Source organism: Rhincodon typus, chromosome 18 (assembly GCF_021869965.1).
Source record: "Rhincodon typus isolate 14 chromosome 18, sRhiTyp1.1, whole genome shotgun sequence".
In the NCBI taxonomy this organism is placed as follows: domain Eukaryota; kingdom Metazoa; phylum Chordata; class Chondrichthyes; order Orectolobiformes; family Rhincodontidae; genus Rhincodon; species Rhincodon typus.
In genome coordinates, this window is record NC_063349.1 from 21,821,275 (window position 1) to 21,841,400 (window position 20,126).

General features: G+C 39.7%; 1 protein-coding gene across 2 annotated transcripts in view; it reads left to right on the forward strand.

Annotated features, from left to right (window-relative positions):
- The window catches only part of zgc:136858 (uncharacterized protein LOC678543 homolog), a 73,023-nt gene that overhangs the window by 7,787 nt on the left and 45,110 nt on the right, over positions 1 to 20,126 (forward strand). The window contains exons 1-5 of one of the 2 annotated variants that reach the window (XM_048607402.1): positions 5,400 to 5,450; positions 9,940 to 10,051; positions 14,709 to 14,815; positions 15,737 to 15,863; positions 16,963 to 17,083. In XM_048607402.1, coding sequence (XP_048463359.1) covers positions 9,973 to 10,051; positions 14,709 to 14,815; positions 15,737 to 15,863; positions 16,963 to 17,083 — 434 coding nt within the window. In that variant the 5' untranslated portion in view covers positions 5,400 to 5,450; positions 9,940 to 9,972. Of the gene's footprint in view, positions 1 to 5,399; positions 5,451 to 9,939; positions 10,052 to 14,708; positions 14,816 to 15,736; positions 15,864 to 16,962; positions 17,084 to 20,126 lie in introns of those variants that run through there. The other variant, XM_048607401.1, reaches the window with a different exon arrangement.

The following is a 20,126-nucleotide window of genomic DNA, read 5'->3' on the forward strand; positions in this document are numbered from 1 at the left end:
TGATGCTGCTTGGCCTGTTGTGTTCATCCAGCTCTACACCTTGTTATCTCAGATTCTCCAGCATCTGCAGTTCCTACTATGTCTGAACAACCTTTTGGTCATCTGCCATCTCTGTTGTTGTATATGGCTTGATGTCTGGTTTTGTTAGCTTCTTGGGGTCTTTTATTGCATTAAAGATGCTAAATCATGTTTCTAACACATATTGTTCAACAAGGTTCTCTTGTACACATTTCGGGATTTTTCCCCCTCCCTTTGCCCCTTTACATTGTTGTTTACTCAGTCTATAGTAGGATAATCATAATCTCCCATATATTATTGTTTAACTTTTTGCAAAATCGTTCCTCTATCTCCCTACTGCTATTTTATTGCCTAACGGCTTATTGTTTACAACAAACAGTAAAGTAGCTTATTATTTTTTCTTAATTTAACCAAACCAGTTCTCTCTTTGAACACTCAAGTTTGTCATCCCTTTCTGTTATACTCCAGAAGCCAGGTGCTGAAGGATAGAACTAGGGCCAAGTTTTACACATTTTTTATCTGAACATTGATTCAAGGAAACATATATGACAAATATGTACTCTGCCAACAACCACAGTTCTAGCCTGTTCCTTTATGAGGCATAAGTGAATCACCAGTTAATGCCAATCAGCCACGTCATTACAAAGATATTTGATATTCATTATTGCTTGGAAGACTTGGGTTTTGAGGCTTGTGGCAAAATGGATTTATTTCAAGATTTGCGGACATACCTGGGGTATTTTCTTTAAAAGAGATCACTTGTGGACATGGAAATTTTTTTAACAAGGCTTCTTGTTTCACCTGGTTCATAGAATCATACAGTACACAAGAGTGCCTCAGCCTATCAAGTCTGTACCATCAAACTAGGCCATAATCTTGAATGTTCTAACATTTCAAGTGCTTATCCAAGTACCTTCTTAAAGGTTGTGAGGTTACCAGCCTCAACCACCTTCCCAGGCTGTGCATTCCAGACTCCCACTGTCTTCTGGGTGAAAAATGTTTTTCTCATATCCGCTCTAAACTTCTTACCTTTCACCTTAACATTATGTCCCCCTTATTATTGACTCTTTGACTAAGGAAAATAACTGCTTTCAATTCATGTTCATTCCTGTCCATACCCGTCATAATCTTTATGCACCTCTATTGGTTTCCCCACAACCTGGGTTGCACAGTGGCTCAGTGGTTAGCACTGGTGCCTCACAGCAACAGAAAACTTGGTTTGACTCTAGCCTTGAGTGACTGACTACATGGAGTTTGCACATTCTCCCTGTGTCTGTGTGGTATTCTGCTGGGTACTGCAGTTTTCTCTCACAGTTCAAAGACGTGCAGGTTGGATGGATTGGCTGTGCTACTTTGCCCTGTAGTGTCCAGGGATGAGCAGGCAGGGTGGATTCATTATGATAAATGTAGGGTTACAGGGATAGGGAGGGTCTGGGTTTGGGTGGGATGCTTTTCAGAGGGGTGGTACAGAATTGATGGGCTGAATGGCCTCTTTCCCCACTGTCGGGATTCTATGATTGTCTGCTCCAAAGAAAACCAACCCGAGTTTATCCAGCCTCTCTTCACAGCTAAATTGTTCCATTCCAGGTAATATCCTGGTGAATCTCCTCAGCACCCCCTCTAGTACAATCACATCCTTCCTATGGTGCAGCGACCAGACTGCACACTGTACTCCAGCTGTGACGTAGCCAAAGTCCTATGCAGCTCCAACATAACCTCCCTGCTGTTATAATCTATGCCTCGACTGATAAAAACGAGTGTCCCATTCACCTCCTGAACTACCCTATTAACCTGTCCTGCCACCTTCTGTGATTTGTGGACAAATATCCTAAGATCCCTCTGTTCCTTTTGAGTTTCCTAGTGTACTGCCATTTGTTGAGTACTACCTTGTTTCTTTTTCCAAAGTGCATCAAGGCACACTTACCAGGATATAATTCCATCAGCCACTGATCCGCCCATCTAACCAATCTGTTTATAGCCTCCTGTAACCTAAGACCACCACTTTCACTGTTAACTATCCAGTTCATTTCAGAACAAGCTGAATTGAAAGGGCGTTTGCGAAGAAGCAGCTACTAAGCCAATCCACCTCAGCTCTAAAAGGAAACATTTCTTTTTGAGTTTGAGGTGTACCTTTTTCTTTCTTTTGAATGAGTGATTAAAAGCACACCTCAAGATTGTTTCTGAAGTTTTGTTGAGGAAGTACAGCCATGCATGATTAATAACTTGACAATGTGTGAGAATATCAGAGCAACAGTTTTTGGAACATTTGGAACATGGCTTTTAAGAAGAACTGGTTTTCTGAAAACAAGAAACACTTTAGCTAATCTCTGGAGAAATCTACTTTTTCCCCATTTTTTTCTCCCTGTGGGGAGAGAGGGTGTGTGTATGCATGTAGTCGCCTATGTTTTGTGGATGAGGATAACCATTTGTACGTTTATATTGCTGACTGTCAATGTTAACTAAGTATTGTATTTTTATTACATAAGTTTTGTTTCAATAAGACACTCATCAACCAGATTACTTAATTAGCTAAATTATACGTTCTTATTTATATCCTGATATTGATAAGATACTTAATTGAACTGGAAAAAGTATTCTGCTGTGATAAACCCATTATTCCACAGGGCACAAAGTAACAGTTGTAATTAATTAATATACACTGAGTAAATACCTTCTTTCTTTTATATTACAATTAGCATTAATACTTACAAAGAAAATTTCAGAACAAAATAAAGCAAAAGTCACTACATCTGAATAAAGGATTACGTTGGTAGATGTCCTTCCTCTAGATTTGTTTCTTTCTATAAAGCAAACAATTGATGACTTGAATCCATCCATTTAATTTTACAAGTAGCTCACAAAGTTCCCATTGCACTTGGGTATTAGGAAAATACAGACAAAAGTACTGAGATATTTTTATTGACCAAGATTTCATTGAGATGTGTGTAAATTTTGCCAGACTTGCCAAACATGGCAGGTAGTGGGAAAACCAACCCTTAATTAAATCTGCACCCTTAATTCTAACATCAGCTTTTGAAGCACCATTTAACAAGTTGTAAGTAGAATTTGTAGAATTTAACATTTCCTAAGGCAGTAACTTTGGAAAGATTACAGCAGAAGTGGTAGTGGAAAAGTTGGTTTGAATTTTCCCAGGTTATGGATTACATAAGGAAAAATAATCAGATCAAGGTTCAAATTTTATGTCACACGTATCCAAAGAATTTATGAATAGTTTGAGAATAAAACAATTCATGTTTTCAGCTTATCATCTGCAATGACAAGGAGCATTGGAAAGATGGCATCAACCTTTAAAGACCATGATTAGAGCCTGTGGGTCAAGTATATCCCAATGATGGGTAAAGGAAATTTCTTAATACTGTTGGCCATTATGGATGCACCTAATAAGTCCACAGGATTCCATCCTTTTGAACTGACGTGTGACCATGAAGTGAGAAAGCCTCCTATTAATTAAATAGAAATTTAAAAACCAAAACTCAGACACTACACTTAATGTGCCATGTTTTCAGGAAAAATTACCCAAAGCAGATACCTTGGCCAAAAGGTATTTGAAAATTATTTAACGAACAATGAAAGCTGTGACAAAAAGAAATGTCAAAGCTTAAAATTTTGTCACTGAAGACAATGTGTTAGAATTGGTACGTGTTTCCAATGAACCAAAGAAACTCAATGATGTGAATTATGTAATGAGCACACAGCCAGGAGGAAATATCAGTGAGTGTGCCATGTTTCTATGTTAAAACAATACTATGACAGTAGAATAATCAGGATAAAACCGTAATTACAGCAGTGGGAAAAAGTAGGGAGTTAAATAAAAACATCAGCTATTTCAGAATTGAACATTCCACTTGAACTTCCAGTATTTATATTGGATAATATTGAGGTACTTTAAAGGTTAGATGTAATCTAATGCTGTCTTCCAGAAAACTGTTGAGGTGACTTACAAAAGCAGTTATAGATTTGTAAACCGATTTTGTATAAATAGACCAGGAAAACATCTTTGGCCGCATGATGTTAATGTAAGGGATGTGTCCCCACAAAGGAACATTCACTCTACCAGCGAAGTTGGCCCAAGTTAGGGTGAACTTGTGTAACCTCAGAAAGACCTTAACAATGTAAAGTACCATTTGGAGTGAAAAATGCACTGCAACTTCTCAGCAATGAACCAGAGGTCATTTACACTGCTGTGTGTATTAATGATTTTGGTTGTGCTCAACCAAACATGTGTGTACCATTTACAGCATTAAATAATTTGTTTGATCAGTTACAAAGAGCAAATTTGCTTAAAAACACAGCCAAAAGTAAAGTTGCCCGAGCAAAGTTAACTAATTTGGGCCACACTGTTGAACGAGGCCAAATAGCACCTGGGAAAGCAAAAATAAAGGCGATCTTGGATTTTCTGGTGCCTAAGACAAAACAAGAGATTTTGCAGCATATGGTCAGGAGTGGATTCTGTTGGACATCTGTTCCACACTTCAGCATTCTTTTGGCTCCATTGAAAAGTTCATCAAGAAATGCAAGAAATTTGAGTGGACAGAAAAGTGTTCACGTGCCTTTGACAGCTTGAAAGCTGTAATGAGCTTTACCAGCATCAGATGATGCTCAGTCATTTTAAACTGGCTGTTAATGCCAACAATGTTGAAGTTGGTGCAGTGTTATCACAGAAGAACAGGGAGAGATGAATCTGGTGTCAGGGATGGGGGTGGTTGGGCCTCTGGCGGGATGTCTAGTGCCTGTGGGTGGTAGGGATTGGTCAGCTGTCCATGATACTAGGAGTCAATTGGGTTTCCTTTTTTTTGGGAGGTCGGGTGCCTAGGGCTTGCTTAGAAGGAGTAAGTCAGATGTCATGAGAGGGTACAGTGGTAAGTTGGTGGGAGTGCTGAATCATTTTCATCGTTGTCCAGGAGTTAACAGATTTTAATGCAGTAACCTTCCTATCTAACAGTTATGCCAGGTCACAATTCATCATTTATAGATTTATTTCTTAAGGCATAGGAAAGGTGGGTGAGAGAACATGGAGGAACCGTTGGTGTTTATTTAGAAATGAATCAAATTTGTAAATCTCTCAGCAAGTTCCAAAAGCCAGTTGCTGTCTAAGTAAGTGAATTGACAAGTTTGACATGAAAAAGCAGTGGGACTAACAGCATGCAGATGCGTGCGAGGTCTTCTGATTTTTGTGTGAACAAATAGTATTAACTGGTGGTATTGTGCAAGTCTATCAGGGATATAAACCAATTCCACTGCATAAAAGGGAGCCGATAGAAAAAGCAATTTACGAGAGAGTACAACCTTTGCACCTTTTGCTAATGTTTTACAGTCCAGCTTGTACTTATTGCAGTCACACCATTATTTTTTTCCCTATGAAGAGTTCATTGAAATCTGCAGATCATGATGACTGTGCTTATTTTAAATAGGTGAGTGGGGAGTTTGCATCCAGCAATAAAATTCCTTTGGGTTTCCAATGGACATAAGCGTTTAAATATCTGATTTCTGTTGAAGCAACAAAAAACAACATTGTCTCAGTCTCTAAAATATATTTCAACTTGGGTTATATTAGTCCACTGCTGAAAGTGTCTTGTTCTTTGCATGTCCTGTCTATTTTCCTCTTCCTTTTTGTTGGATTGTTGTGGTCCAGTCTTGGATACAGTGCAGTACCGTCCTGTATTTTCCCATCTTTCCTGATTAGTTGAATGATTGCTATGCTTCATTCTCAAGAGAGGTTTGATATGTGAGGGTTGTGGGAGGCCAGTAGATTTCAGATACCTCTGCAATGGAAGGGTATGATGGTGCTATATAGCACTTTAAAGAAAATTAACACTTCACAGTATAAAACAGTGGTGTGGTTGCAATAACAAGCTGGCCTGTAAAACGGTTGCATAAGGTGCAAAGGTTGTACTGACCCTCATGAATTGCTGTTTTTTATAGGCTTCCTTTTTTTTGCAGTGGAATTGTTTTTATATCACCGATAAACTTCTGTGACGCCAGCAGTTAGTACTATTTTTTCAGATTAAAATTGAGTATCTACCCTCTGAATCAATCAGGTAGGCCACTGCACCCACACACAGTAAAAAAAACGCTGCCAGAGTATCCACATTGGGTGCAATCAATGATCTTGCATGAAAATAGCATCCCTTTTTTGCTTTTCTACTTTTGTATTTGTTGATTTGCAACAAAACAATGCAGTTGTACAGTATTTTCCTTGCTACGTGCTTGATTTTTGGTGGCTTGGTGCAGTTTGATTAATACAGTGGAAAGGGAGTTTGTCACAGAAATGAGCATTTAACATCACTGTTAATCCACCACCTGTGTGTAACCTTTGCGTTAAATGAGTGAAAATATCTTAAAAATGTATTGAACCATTTGTTAATTACATTGGAGTACAGTAGTCACTTGATCTAAAAACAAATTCAAAAGATCTTATACTTGAAATGTGTGTACTTAATTTTTAAAGTTTCTTCCAAAGATAAGGCTGAAGAATTTGCAGCAATCTTCAGCCACCAGTACGAAGTGAATGATCCATCTCAGCCTCCTCCAGTCGTCCCCAATATCTCTGGTGCCACTCCTCAGCCAATTTGTTTCACTCCATGTGATATCAAGAAATGGTTGGCGGTACTGAATATTACAAGATCTATCAGTCCTGACAACATTCCTGAAATAGTACTGAAGCCTTGTGCTCCAGAACTTGCACTCTCCTAGCCAAGCTGTTCCAATACAGTTACAAAACTGGCATCTACCCCACAATGCAGAAGATTGTCCAGGTATGTTCTGTTCACACAAAGCAGGACAAATCCAAACCAACCAATTACCGCTCCATCTGTCTATTCTCGATCGTCAGTAAAGTGATGGAAGTTGTCATCAACAGTGCTATCAAGCAGCACCTGCTCAGCAATAACCTGATCAGTGACGCCCAGTTTGGGTTCCTCCAGAGCCACTCAGTGCCTGACCTCATTACAGCCTTGATCCAAACATAGACAAAAGAGCTGAATACCAGAGGTGAGGTGAGAGTGACAGTCCTTGACATCAAGTCTGCATTTGACTGAATATGGCATCAATAGTGCAGGCAAAACTGAAATCAGTGGGTATCAGGTGGCAACATCTGTGGTGCTTGGAGTCAGACCTGGCACATGGGAAGGTGGCTGTTTGTTGTTGGAGGTCAATCATCTCAGCTCCAGGACACCTTTACAGGATTTCCTAGGGGTAGTGTCCTAGGTCCAGCTATCTTCAGTTGCTTCATCAATGATCTTTTCTTCATCATAAGGTCAGAAGTGGAGATGTGTAATCATCAACAAACAATGTTTAATACCATTCCTCAGACACTAAAGCAGTCCATATCCAAATGCAATAAGGTCTGGACAATATCCAGACTTGGGCTGACAAGTGACAAATAACATTCACTCCACACAAATACCAATCAATGAACATTTCCAATAAGAGACAATCTAACCACCATCCCTTGACATTCAATGTTAATACCATCACTGAATGATTACTATTAACATTCTGGAAGTTACCATTGACCAGAAATACTACTGGACTCACAATATAAACATAGTGGCTACAAGAGCAATTCGGGGCTAGAAATAATGCAGCAACTAACTTCCCTCCTGACTCCCCAGAGCCTATCCACCATCTACGAAGCACAAGTCAGGAGAATGATGGGATACTCCTCACTTGGCTGGAAGGATGCAGTTCCAATAACACTCAGGAAGCTTGACATCATCCAGGACAAAGCAGTCTGTTTGATTGGTATGACATCTGCAGCATCCACTCCCTCCACCACTGATGCTCAATTGCAGCAGTGTGTACTGCAGATGCACTGCAGAAATTCACCGAAGATCATTAGTACCTTCTGAACCACAATCACTTCCAACTAGAAGGACAAGGGCAGTAGACACATGGGAACACCACTACCTGCAAGTTCTCCTCCAAGCTACTCACCATCCTGACATGGAAATATATTGCTGTTCCTTCACTGGCACTAGGTCAAAGGCCTGGAATTCCCTCCCTTAGGGCATTGTGGGTCAACCTACAGCACATTGACTGCAGTGGTTCAAGAAGACAGCTCACCACCACCTTCTCAAGGGCAACTAGGGACAGGTAATAAATGCTGACCAGCCAGCGATGCCCACATCCCATGAACAAATTAAAAACAACCCACAAGCTCTATCACCTAAAAGTACAAGGGCTGCAAATACATGGTAGCACCACCACTTACAAGTTCCCCTCCACGACACACACCATTCCAACTTGTAAACACATTACTATTCTTCACTGTCACAAAGTCAAAATCCTGGTACTCTCTCTTTAACAGCAATGTGGGTCTACCTATGCCACATAGAGTGTAGTCATTCAAGAAGGCAGCTCACCACCACCAATTAGACACAGGTAGCAAATGTACAAATCGTCCTCGGGGTTTGGCACCTTCTGGTGGATATGTAGAATATCCATCAGGGAGATTAGCACTTGAAACGTAAATAAAAAGTCTAGTTTCTTCTTTTGATCACCTAAGAATGGGAATTTAAGAACATAGTTATTCACTTGTTTTCATGTTTATTATATCTTAAAGCTTTAATATTTAATCTTAGTACTTCATCTCTGATCACTGGTTAAGCTTTGCAATTGCTCAGTTTGATCTGTACTTATAACATTAGCTTTCTGTGAAGACCTAATACAATTAATATTGATTGAAATAAAACAACACACAGCAAATTGCCAAACCTAGGAAATATCATTCAAGGTATCAGCTGTTTGTTTAGTTTCCATATTTTCCTTCTGTATCTGCTACAGTTGTTCAGTTTCAGAAACACCTCTGGAATCAAGCAAAAAAAAATTTTGAACAAAACTTGGTCATATTTATTAGTCATATAATTTTGATTTATTAGCTCTTCAGCCCATTCCTGATTTGCCCCTTGACTACTTGTATGGTTGTGATTTTTGCAGTCTTATAAATTTCAAATTTATGCCAGTCCTTTTCCTACGTTCTGGTCTCGTGGCTGAAGCATCTTGGACAGAACATGCTCTGCCCACAAGGCTAGAGATAAACGTAAGTATTTCACCTAAATGTGGGATCCGTATGTTTAAAAATAGCAACAGATCTTTCTAAACCGTACTTGAGCATTCATGTTCTCATTTCCTTATGAAGGTACCTAAACTCTAGACCAGCTATTGTCCATTTGCTAATGTGAACATTGCTCTGAATTAGCTGTTAGTCTGCAGCTGTAAACTCCTCTCATTTCCTGGTGAAACATTCCTGCTGGCCGACTTTGACTTTGATTTGCTTTGACTTTGATTTTTTTACTCCCCTGCTGGTCTTGCTGCTGCTGATTTGGTTCCCGAATGTCCTTTTAAGGGAGGAAACTGCCATCATTACCTGGTCTGGCCTACATGTACTCCAGACCAACAGGAATGTGGTTGACACTTAACTGCCCTCTGGGAAATTAGGGATGGTTAATACATGCTGGCCTGGCCAGTGATACCCACATGCTATAAATGAATTAAAAATAAGGATTCTGTTAGTGATGCTGGAAACTTGTGTTATCACTGCACATATTTTGTGAAGTCAATTGGAACTGAGTGGACCTGCAGAATTACCTGCTTCACTTTGTGACTTGGATCAATGAGTTCAATATTGACAATGCTAAAGCTTTTTAATAAACTGATGAAAGATAATTCTAAGATAGTTTGGCTTGGTCAGCACGTGCTGTGAGTAATTAATTGGTTTAAGTTTGCTTTGGTTTCAGCAAAAGATTAACTTAAGTATACATTCCAGAGTATTGTGTGCTGTGATGCCAATATTGAAGCTTTGCTCCAGTAAGGTATCTTGTATCTTACTTATATGCTTTGCGAAGTGTAGCAATATGTTGTTTAGGCACAGTAATGTTGATATTGTTTGTTTTCTATCAGGGCCTATCTGGTGGCACCACCGTTTCAGCTACTATGATGGTAGCACACAGAGTTGGAATTCCATTGTTTGTGACAGGTGGTATTGGAGGAGTGCATCATGATGGACAAAACTGTAAGAAATGTGTAGATCTGCTTCAAATATCCAAAGGTCATACTCAGCAAGATCTTCAAAATATCATAAAGCAAATTTAATTGCTCTGTAAATAAACTGCTTAGATATGATAAGATCCGACCTAGGTCAGAGGAGAAAGAAAATATTATAAGGAGCTTAACCAATGAGAAACTTAGAGGAGAGGAGCAGGAGTAGGCTATTTGACTCCTCAAGTCTTTTGGGTTATTCAGTATGATCATGGCCTATCACCCAGCTCAATCCCCTAATCTATCCTCCCTTTATGTCTGTTGATCACTTTAGCCACAACAGCTATGTCTGTCTCCTCCTTGAAAACACATCATGTTTTGACTTCAACCACTTTCCACAGATCCACCGCTCTCCAGGTGAAGAAATTTCTCCTCATTCTCAGTCCTGAAAGGTTGACCCTTTATCCTTAAATTACAACCCCTGGTTCTGAACTCCCCACTGTCAGGAACATCCTTCCTGCATCTAACCTATCTAGTCCTGTTAGCATGTTATAGGTTTCTAAAATTCCCTCTCATTCTTAACTCCAATGAATACAATCCTGATCAACTCAATTTCTCCTCATAACGTCAGTCCTGCCATCCCAGAAAACGATTTGGGAAAGATTTGCTGCACTCCCTTTATAGTGAGAACATCCTGCCTCCAATAAGAAGACCAAAACTGCGCACAATATTCCAGGTGTACCCTCACCAATGCCCTGTATAATTGCAGCAAGGCATCCTTGTTCCCGTACTCAAATCCACTCACAGATGAAGGCCAACATAATTTGCCTTCTTTACAGCCTGCTGCATTTGTACACTTACTTTGAGCGACTGGTGCACAAGGAAATGGGAGTTAAAATACAAATGCATTTACACTGGGAGTTAACAGTATGGAGACACTCAATTTGGGGGAGGCTGTTACATAGGAAGAAACATAAGAGCAGATGTATGCTAGTAGCCCCCTGGAATTGCTCCACCATTCTAAATCAACTGCCTAAGCACCGTATTCTGCACAATCCCAAAAGCCCTTGATGTCATTTGTAACAACATGCCAATAAGTCTTTCCTTTCAAGTTAATTAATGAGTGAACTTCTGGGGTAAAGACTTCCAAAGATTCACCACCCTCTAAGTGAAGATGTTCCTCGTCATCCTCATCCTAAATGGCTTGCCTTTTATTCCAAGATTTTCCTCCTTGGTTCCAGGTCTCACAGCCAGGAGAAACATGATTTCTACATGTAATCTGTCTACCCTTTTTAAGAATTTTGCAAGTTCTATAAGATCTCTCATTTTTCTAAATTTCAGGCCCAGTCATTCTCAGTCTCTCCTCATTGGACAGTCCGACCAGTCTGGTGGACCTCTCTCTATGACAATGATCTGTCCTAAAGCAAGAGGACCAGTACTGCATGCAGAACTCCAGGGCTGGTCTTGCCAGTGTTATATGTAATTGAAGCAAGGCTCTTTGCTCCGTTACACAAATCCTTTTGCAGTAAAGGCTAAAATAACATTTGCCTTCCAAATTGATTGCTGCACCTGCAAATTCACCTTCAGTGACTTATAAACAAGGGCATTTAGGCTCTGTTGAAGTCAACACTTGCCAACCTCTCATCATTCAAGGGATACTTTGCACCTTCTGTTCCTCTTACCAAGGTGAGAACCTCACACAGACTCACATTATGTTCCATCTGCCCCTGAATTTTCTTTGTATCTCCCTCATAATTCACGTTCCCACTGAGTTTTGTGTAATCATCAAAGTTGCCACCACCCCCTATCCAAATCATTTACACATGTATTGTTAAAACCTGAGCTCCAAGCACTGGTCCTAGAATTACCTGACTGGTGGCAGCTTGCTAACCTGAGAACAAACCATTTATTCCTACTGCCTGCCTGTTAACTCTCCTCAATCCATGTTGATATGTTGCTCCCAATTCCATGAGCTTTAGTTTTTTTCGCTGACTTCCCATGTAGAACTTTATTAAAAAAAAGCCATCCCCCCTTACCAACTCAGCTAGTAACATTCTCATAAAAAATATTAGATTTGTCAAAATGATTCCCCTTCATAAATCCATGATGATTCTGTCCAGTCAGTCAATTGATGTCAGATAGATGTTTAGAAATTAAGATAAAAGGTCTGTAATTTCATGGTTTCTCTCGTTCCTTTCTTAAACAATTTTGTTGTATTTTCAACCTTCCAATCTGCAGATACCATTACAGAATTAATTGAATTCTGAAAGATTATTACTAATCCATCCACTATCTCTGTAGACATTGCTTTCAACCCTCTAAGTTGAAAGTCATTGGGTTCTGGAGATTTGTCAACTTTTACTTTCACTAATTTCTCCTTTTTATTTACTAATGCTGATTTTTTTTTTCAGTTCCATACACTCACCAGAACCTTGGATCTTAATTATTTCAGGAAGCCCTCTTGTCATCCTCCGTGAAGACAGTTATTGTGTTTACCATTGACAGCCATATAAAAGACAAGAATTTAGTTTCTCTGCCATTACTCTATTTCCTACTATGAACATAGACCTTAGGTTTAGGGTAAAAGTTTGGCACAACATCGTGGGCCAAAGGGCCTGTACTGTGCTGTACTGTTCTATGTTCTATGTTCTAACTCTCCTGTCTCTGTCTGTATAGACCTGAGTATGACTCTGCAAATCATTTCTTTTCTTGCATGCCTATAGGAACTTTTCCAATACATTTTTGAATTTCTTGCTATTTTACATTCATTTTCTAATCTCTCATTGATTTCTTGGTCCTTCTTCTGCTGAATTCTAAAATTCTCCCAGTCCTTAGGCTTATGTTTATATGACAGCTTTCTAAGTTGTCTCTTTTGATCCAGTAATATCTTTAACTTGCCTTGTTAGCCATGGTTCTTTTGCTTTACCTGTGGGGATTTTTTTCTCAAAGGAATAGCTTTTCATTCTTTAAATAGTAGCCATTGCCAAGTATCATCAAACCTTTTAATGTATTTTTCCAATCCACTGCAGCTAAATTTTTCCTTTTGGAATCATAATTGCCTTTGTTTGAATTTAGGGCCTTAGTTTCAGTTTGATCTACATTTTTTTCAAATTTAATGGAAATTCTATCAGACTATGGAAAAAGATCATTCATTTACCCTTCCTCATCACATAATATTAGATCTAAAATAGCCTGGGCTCTAATTGCTTAATATATTGCTCCAGAAAATTACATTAAACCTATTCCAAGAGTTCTTCCTCCACAGCGCAGGTGTCAGTTCAATTTAGATTTCATGTATATTGGCATCACCCATGATATTTGCATTTCCGTTGCTATGCACATCTCTCATTTCCAGATTTAGACTCTGTCCTACAAAAATACTACTGTTTAAAGGCTTGTAAACAACACTTAGGAATTTTTGCTGCCTTTGCTGATTTTTAGCTACATCCAAAAATATTCTATATTTTATTCTTTTGATTGTAAGAGCAGACCTCCAAATACGTTGATCCCATCCTTTATGATCACCCCTACCCCACCTCCTTTTCCATTTTGCCTATCCTTCTTAAATGCTGAATATCCTTTTAATAATCAGTTTCCAGTGTGCTGGATAGAGTGCTCTTAATTATGCCTTCTCAACACTCTTCTATAATTTGACCCAGGTTAATTCTAGGAACAGTTTCTGCTGTTTTCCACTTTCATGAAGAGCTTTTCTACTTCCCCTGCTTGTTTTTTATTCTATCTGAATGCCCTCTGGCTCTTGCTACATTCTCTTATGAACCATTGCTCTCCGCAATGTCCAAATGGAAAATCCAGGCACCACCTGTAATACGTGCCTGAGATTCCTAGATAGTTTGTCTATTCCCTCTCTGCCTGCCTGGTTTTAGAATGGAGGCAGGCCACTTTGTTAAGTGTGCCATCTATGTAGTTCTCAGCTTTACAAATGCACCACAGTAACTTCAGCTGCCACTTGAGTTCTAAAACCTTGAGCTCGTGTTTTTTTTCTGGCTGGAGACTCTTCCCACTCGAGATTGTTTTGGCCATGTGGAGTGCTAACCTGGCAAAGCATTGGTATTCCATGAAGCTGAACTGTCCTGTTGTGCCTTAAATTTATTTTCAGATTACTTATTTACATTAGAGACTAGAATTTAGGGACACACTTAATCCAGGAGAGGGTGTTTCCATATGAATACCTCATTCCAGGAGAAGGTATTTCAGTGTGGATCCTCTCAATCTGGGAGAACATGACATTACAGATAATCTCTATCTAGATACAGTGGAACGAAAAGAGAATGTTGGATATGGAAATAGATTTGGGACATGGGATTATGCCGTTGCTCATGTTGGGAATAAGCACCCACATGAACTGATTGGGACAAAAGTTTGTTCTCTAGTAGTTTTGTTTAACAACTTGATGTAAAATTAAATTGAAAGGACCTGAGCAATATACCATCAATTGACCACTCAAGGTACAACCACACTTCCAGAAATGTTACTGAGTTTCTGGTTTAAAACACCTGCATATTTTTGCCAACCCTTTAGGCAGTATGTGTATGTAAGGAAGCAGCTATTGTATGTTAAATATTTTTAAGATTAATACATATTATTAGACATTTTTCCATGAGATGTGCAGCAAGAGTGTTAGAGTAAATGCTCTTAGTGTGACAGATGATACTTTTTTAAAATGTTTACAGCAATGGACATAAGCGCAGATCTGACTGAACTGGGACGCACTCCTGTTACAGTGGTTTCAGCAGGAGTCAAATCCATCCTGGACATTGGACGAACATTGGAATATTTGGTAATTATGGCTCATAGGTTGTCATTTGTACAGAAATATTATCCCATCACAGCTGTCTTAGTCTGTTTGATGAATCTGTTTTTCATCCTTTGTAAAATATATTTGATTCAATCTCATATTGATTTAGAAAAAGTGTAAATCTACATTGGAAACAACGAATAATTTAACATGCATTAGAATTTTAGAGCAACCTCCGTCAAAGCTGGTATTGGAACTTGAATGTTATGATGTTTTAATATATGGGTTGGTGCATGTCGTTGGATCTTTTAGAGGAGAAGGCCTTATTTTGGTCTGGATTTGGAGTACATAATACAGGAAGCAGTTTAGAAGCAAAACAATGATTATTTGTATTGCATATTTAACATTAATTGGCCAACAAACTACTACTGGCTTTTGATCTGATCACATGCAACACAAAGCAGGGTTCAGCACTTATTGAAGTAACGTTTTAGGTAAGTTATGTAGCACCATCACACCAACATTGATACAAAATAGAAATATGAATGGACCAATTCCTCATTTGTTCCAAGCCGTCATGTACAAATAAGTTAGAGCTCCTTAAACATATTGCTGGTCCTGTAGTGTCATGGGCTATAAGGTCGGTGACTCTCTCTTCAACTAACTTGCCTTTTTTATAACCATCTGGACAGGCAGCAAGTGGCAACTTGGTTCTCATTTGTCCCTCTTACATTATTCAAATACCTTTCTCCCTTTCTCACACTCATGAATATTCTGTCCCCCTTTTCATTTTCCTCTGATCCACATTTTTCCCTCTTTCCTTTACCTCCTGTGCTAACATAAGAACAACATTGAATGATACCCAGCCTCATTGAAATGGATCTATAAGTGATATAAGATGAAACTGAAGTCTCAGCAGTGTTTTATTATTTGATAAATTGAACATTCTTCTGGTTGCTATAGGAGACGCATGGGGTTTGTGTGACCACATTTGGAAAGACACGTGACTTCCCAGCATTCTTTGTTCCGAAAAGTGGTTTTCAATCTCCTTGCAATGTCGCTGATGAAGACGAAGCAGCCCAACTTATTGGTCAGTTCTAACTGCTTAGTTTTTCCTTAGATTACAGTGTAATAGATGGTACCTTGTAAATAATTCTTTTATATCTGTACTGCACCCACTGGTTTCAGAGCTCCATATACAGGGGGTCAAGAAATGCCATATCTTTGTGGCACTGATTACAACAGTTTCAAATTGTTGTTCTAGGTCAGAGTTGTTTAATCTCTCAAGTAAGTGCAAATCGTCATCTCACAATGAACCGTATAAAAGAAAAATTTGTGTTGTATTTGCTTCTGCTGTCCTCCACCAATGGAGTAATGTCTGACTTCAGTCCAAGCTGTCTTAAGAAATCAGTGTAAATTGAATGGAAATGGTTTAGGAGGAAGCAGGATCACTAGGCCTCAGGTTGAACAAAGCATATGTTAACTAACTGTGCATAGGTTGGGGAATGACTGTACCCATGGAACATTTTAGCCTGAGCTGCACTCAAGTTTGTTAAAGTTCATGTAAGTTTGATTTTATCCATTGTTGCCTTATGACAACGTGTTAGTGACATCAAGCAATTCATAGAAACTCTACAGTATAGAAGCAGGCCATTCAGCCCATTCAAGTCACACTGTCTCTCTGAAAAGCATTCCACCCAGACCCACCCCACTATCCTATCCCTGTAACCCTGCATTTCCCATGACTAACCCAACTTCCCTGGACACTACGGGCAATTTATCATGGCTAATCCACCTAACCTGCACATGGTCAGACTGTAGGAGGAAACTGGAGCACAAGCCAGAAACCCACGCAGACACGGGGAGAATGTGCAAATTCCACACAGACAGTTTCCCGAGGCTGGGATCTAACCTGAGTCCCCAGCGCTGTGAGGCAGCAGTGCTAACCCCTGAGCTGAATAGATATAATATGCTTTTAAATACAGTGAAAGGGAAACATCTCCCAAGAACTGACAGTGATATCAACAAATGGAATGATCTTAATCTGAATCAAATGTTCAAATGGCTATTTACAGATGAAAGATTTAACAGAATTTCAAGAGCCAGCCATAGCATTACTGCCATGGTGATGGGGTCACTAGAAGTGACTGGATAATAAAGTGTAAGTATTTGTTGTTTAATTTTAATAGCCTCTGCCCGTAGATTTGGCCATGACAGTGGTGTGCTGATCGCCGTCCCTATTCCAGAGGAGCAGGCAGCATCAAGCCTGATTATCGACAATGCAATCCAGCAGGCTGTGGAAGAAGCAAGGTATGAAACACAAGAATAACATGTTGGTAATGAATCTACTGAGTAGTGTTATTTTGAGAGTGATCTGCACGGGGATTTCTCCCATTTAATCTGTTTAGAAAATACCATGGGAACACCTGAAAACAGGACTAAGGAGTGCTCCTTCTATTTATCATTTACATTAGACATGAATTTGCAGCAAGCAATTAGGAAGTTCATCTGCTAAGTTTCGTCTTTCTGCACTGGGAGATGAATGCGGAGCAATAATGTCACTCAACCATTAATCCAGAAACCCAGGTTAATGTTGAGAAGAAGGGCTTGAATCCCAGCATGGCAAATGGTGAAATTTCAATTTAGTAAAAATCTGTCTAATGGTAATCGTGTCACCATTGTCAATTGTTGTAAAGCCCATCTGGTTCACTAGTGTCCTCTTAGGGAGGAAATCTGACATCCTTGCACAGTTTCATCTACATGTGACTGCAGACATACAGTAATGTGGCTGACTTTTAACTAGGGATTGGCAATAAATGCTGACCTCACCAGCAATGCCCACATCCCATAAACAAATAGAAACAAACTTTGCCTGCTTGGGTCTGGTTAATCAACAAGTCAAGTGCAGGAATGTTTGGTTGCCAATCTTGCCAGATGTCATGATTAAACGTCTGTCTGAGAGATGATGATTTATTTGCTTCAGTTTTGGCTGCCTATTCTTAACAAAAGTCAGGCTGAATTCCTCTCTTAGCATCTTCCCTCATAAGCAATAAAATTAACAGGACCAGTTTCATATTCAACCTTATGTTTCAAGGTGGAAAGCATCCAGTTACTGAAATTATTTTTTTCCTTTACGGGATGAAGGTGTCTCTGGCTAGGCAGCATTTACTGCCCATCCCTAATTGCCCAGAGGGCAGTTGAGAGTCAACCACAGTGCTGTGGGTCTGGAGTCACATGTAGGCCAGACCACATAAGGATGGCAGTTTCCTTCCCTAAAGGACATTAGTGAACCAGACACGTTTTCCCCCTGACAATCAACAGTGGATTCATGGTCATCATTAGATTCTTAATTCCAGATATTTACTGAATTCAAATTCCACCATCTGCCATGGCAGGATTTGAACCCAGAATGTTATCTGGGTCTCTGGTTTAATAGTCCAATGATAATACCACTAGGCCATCACCTCCCCCTATTGAATTGAGTTGAATCACAAACAGATCCTGTTGAAGTGTTCAACAGGTCAGGTACTTTCCAAACTACATCTATCTATTGGAGACTACTTTTCTAATCTAATTTGTTTCATTAAGCACATTATTTGTAATGTCTTCGTCTTTGAAGAGGTCAAGTTACACAATTCAACTCAGTTTAATTATATAGGACAGATACTGAAAGAGCCAAAGCTTTTGAGTGATAGGAAGGGTGGTGAAAGGGGTGGGAGAGTTGCATTCCTGGTAAAGGAGTATGTCACAGCTGTACTGAGGGAGGACACATCAGAGGAATTGTGCAGCGAGGCAGCATGGATAGAAGTCAGGAATAGGAAAAGTGAAATCACAATGCTGGGGGTATACTACAGGCCTCCCAACGGCCAATGGGAGATAGAGGGGAGACTATGTAGACAGATTTTGGAAAGATGTAAAAATAGCAGGGTTGTTGTGTTGGCTGATTTTAACTTCTCCCTGAATTGAATGGGACTCACTTGGTGCTAGGGCCTTTGATGGGGCAGAATTAGTAAGGGTATTCAGGAGGGCTTCTTGACACAATATGTAAACTGTTGAAACAGAAAAGGGGTTATACTGGACCTAGTTTTGGGAAATGAGCCCAGATGAGTGAAGTTTCAGTGGGGGAGCACTTTGGGAGCAGTGATGATAATACTGTGAGTTTTAACATGCTCATGGATAACAGCAGCCCTCGTGTAAAGGTGTTAAATTGGGGGAAGGCGAACTACAACAATATTTGGTAGGGATTGGAGAATTTTGATTGGATGTGGCCGTTTGATCCACATCAGACATGTGGGAGTATTTTGAACGGCAGTTTAGAGTTCAGGAGCAGCACGTTCCTGCGAGAATGAAGGATTGGTACAGCAAGTTACGTGAACCTTGGATGATCAGGGATGTTATGATCTTGGTCGAAAAGGAAAAGGTAGCATATGTAAGGTCTAGGAGGTTGGGGTCTGATGAAGCCCTTGAAGTATATAAGTAGGAAAGAACTTAAACAAGGAATTAGAAGGGCTAAAAGGGGTCATGAGAATTTGTTAGCAAACAGGATTAAGGAGAATCCCTAGGCTTCTTATATAAAAAGCAAGAGGGTAGCCAGGGAAAGGGTTGGCCCACTCAAGGACAAAGGAGGGAATTGATGTGAGGAGCCAGAAGAGATAAGTAAAGTCCTAAATGAATACTTTGTGTCAGTATTCAACAAAGAGAAGGAATTGTTGGAGATGATCTCAGGGAAGAGAATGTCAAGTTTCTAAGCCAAGTTGCTGTTAAAAAGGAAGAGGTGTTGTGCATCTTAAAATGTATTAAGGTAGGTAAGTCCCTGAGTTCTGATGGGATCTATCCCAGAATATTGAAGGAGGCAAGAGAACAAATTGCTGTAGCATTGACAGACATCTTTGTATCCTCTTTGACCATAGATAAGGTCCCAGACGACTGGAGAATAGCCAATGTTATCCCATTGTTTAAGAAGGGGTAACAGGAATAATCCTGGAAATTACAGGCCTGTGAGTTTCATGTTACTGGTAGGGAAATTATTGGAAAAGATTCTCAGGGACAAGATTTATATGTATTTAGAAGCGAATGGATTTATCAGCAATAGACAGCATGGTTTTGCACGGGGGAGCTCATACCTCACTGATTTGATTGAGTTTTTTGAGGAGGTGATGAAGTTGATTGAGGGAATAGCAGTTGATGTTATCTACATGGACTTCAGTAAAGCCTTTGACAAGGTTCCTCATGGCAGACTGGTACAAAAGGTGAAGTCATGTGGTATCGCGGTGAGCTGGTAAGATGGATAGCAGTGGAAGGATGCTTTTCGGAATAGAGGGTTGTGACTAGTGGTGTTCCACAGGGATCACCG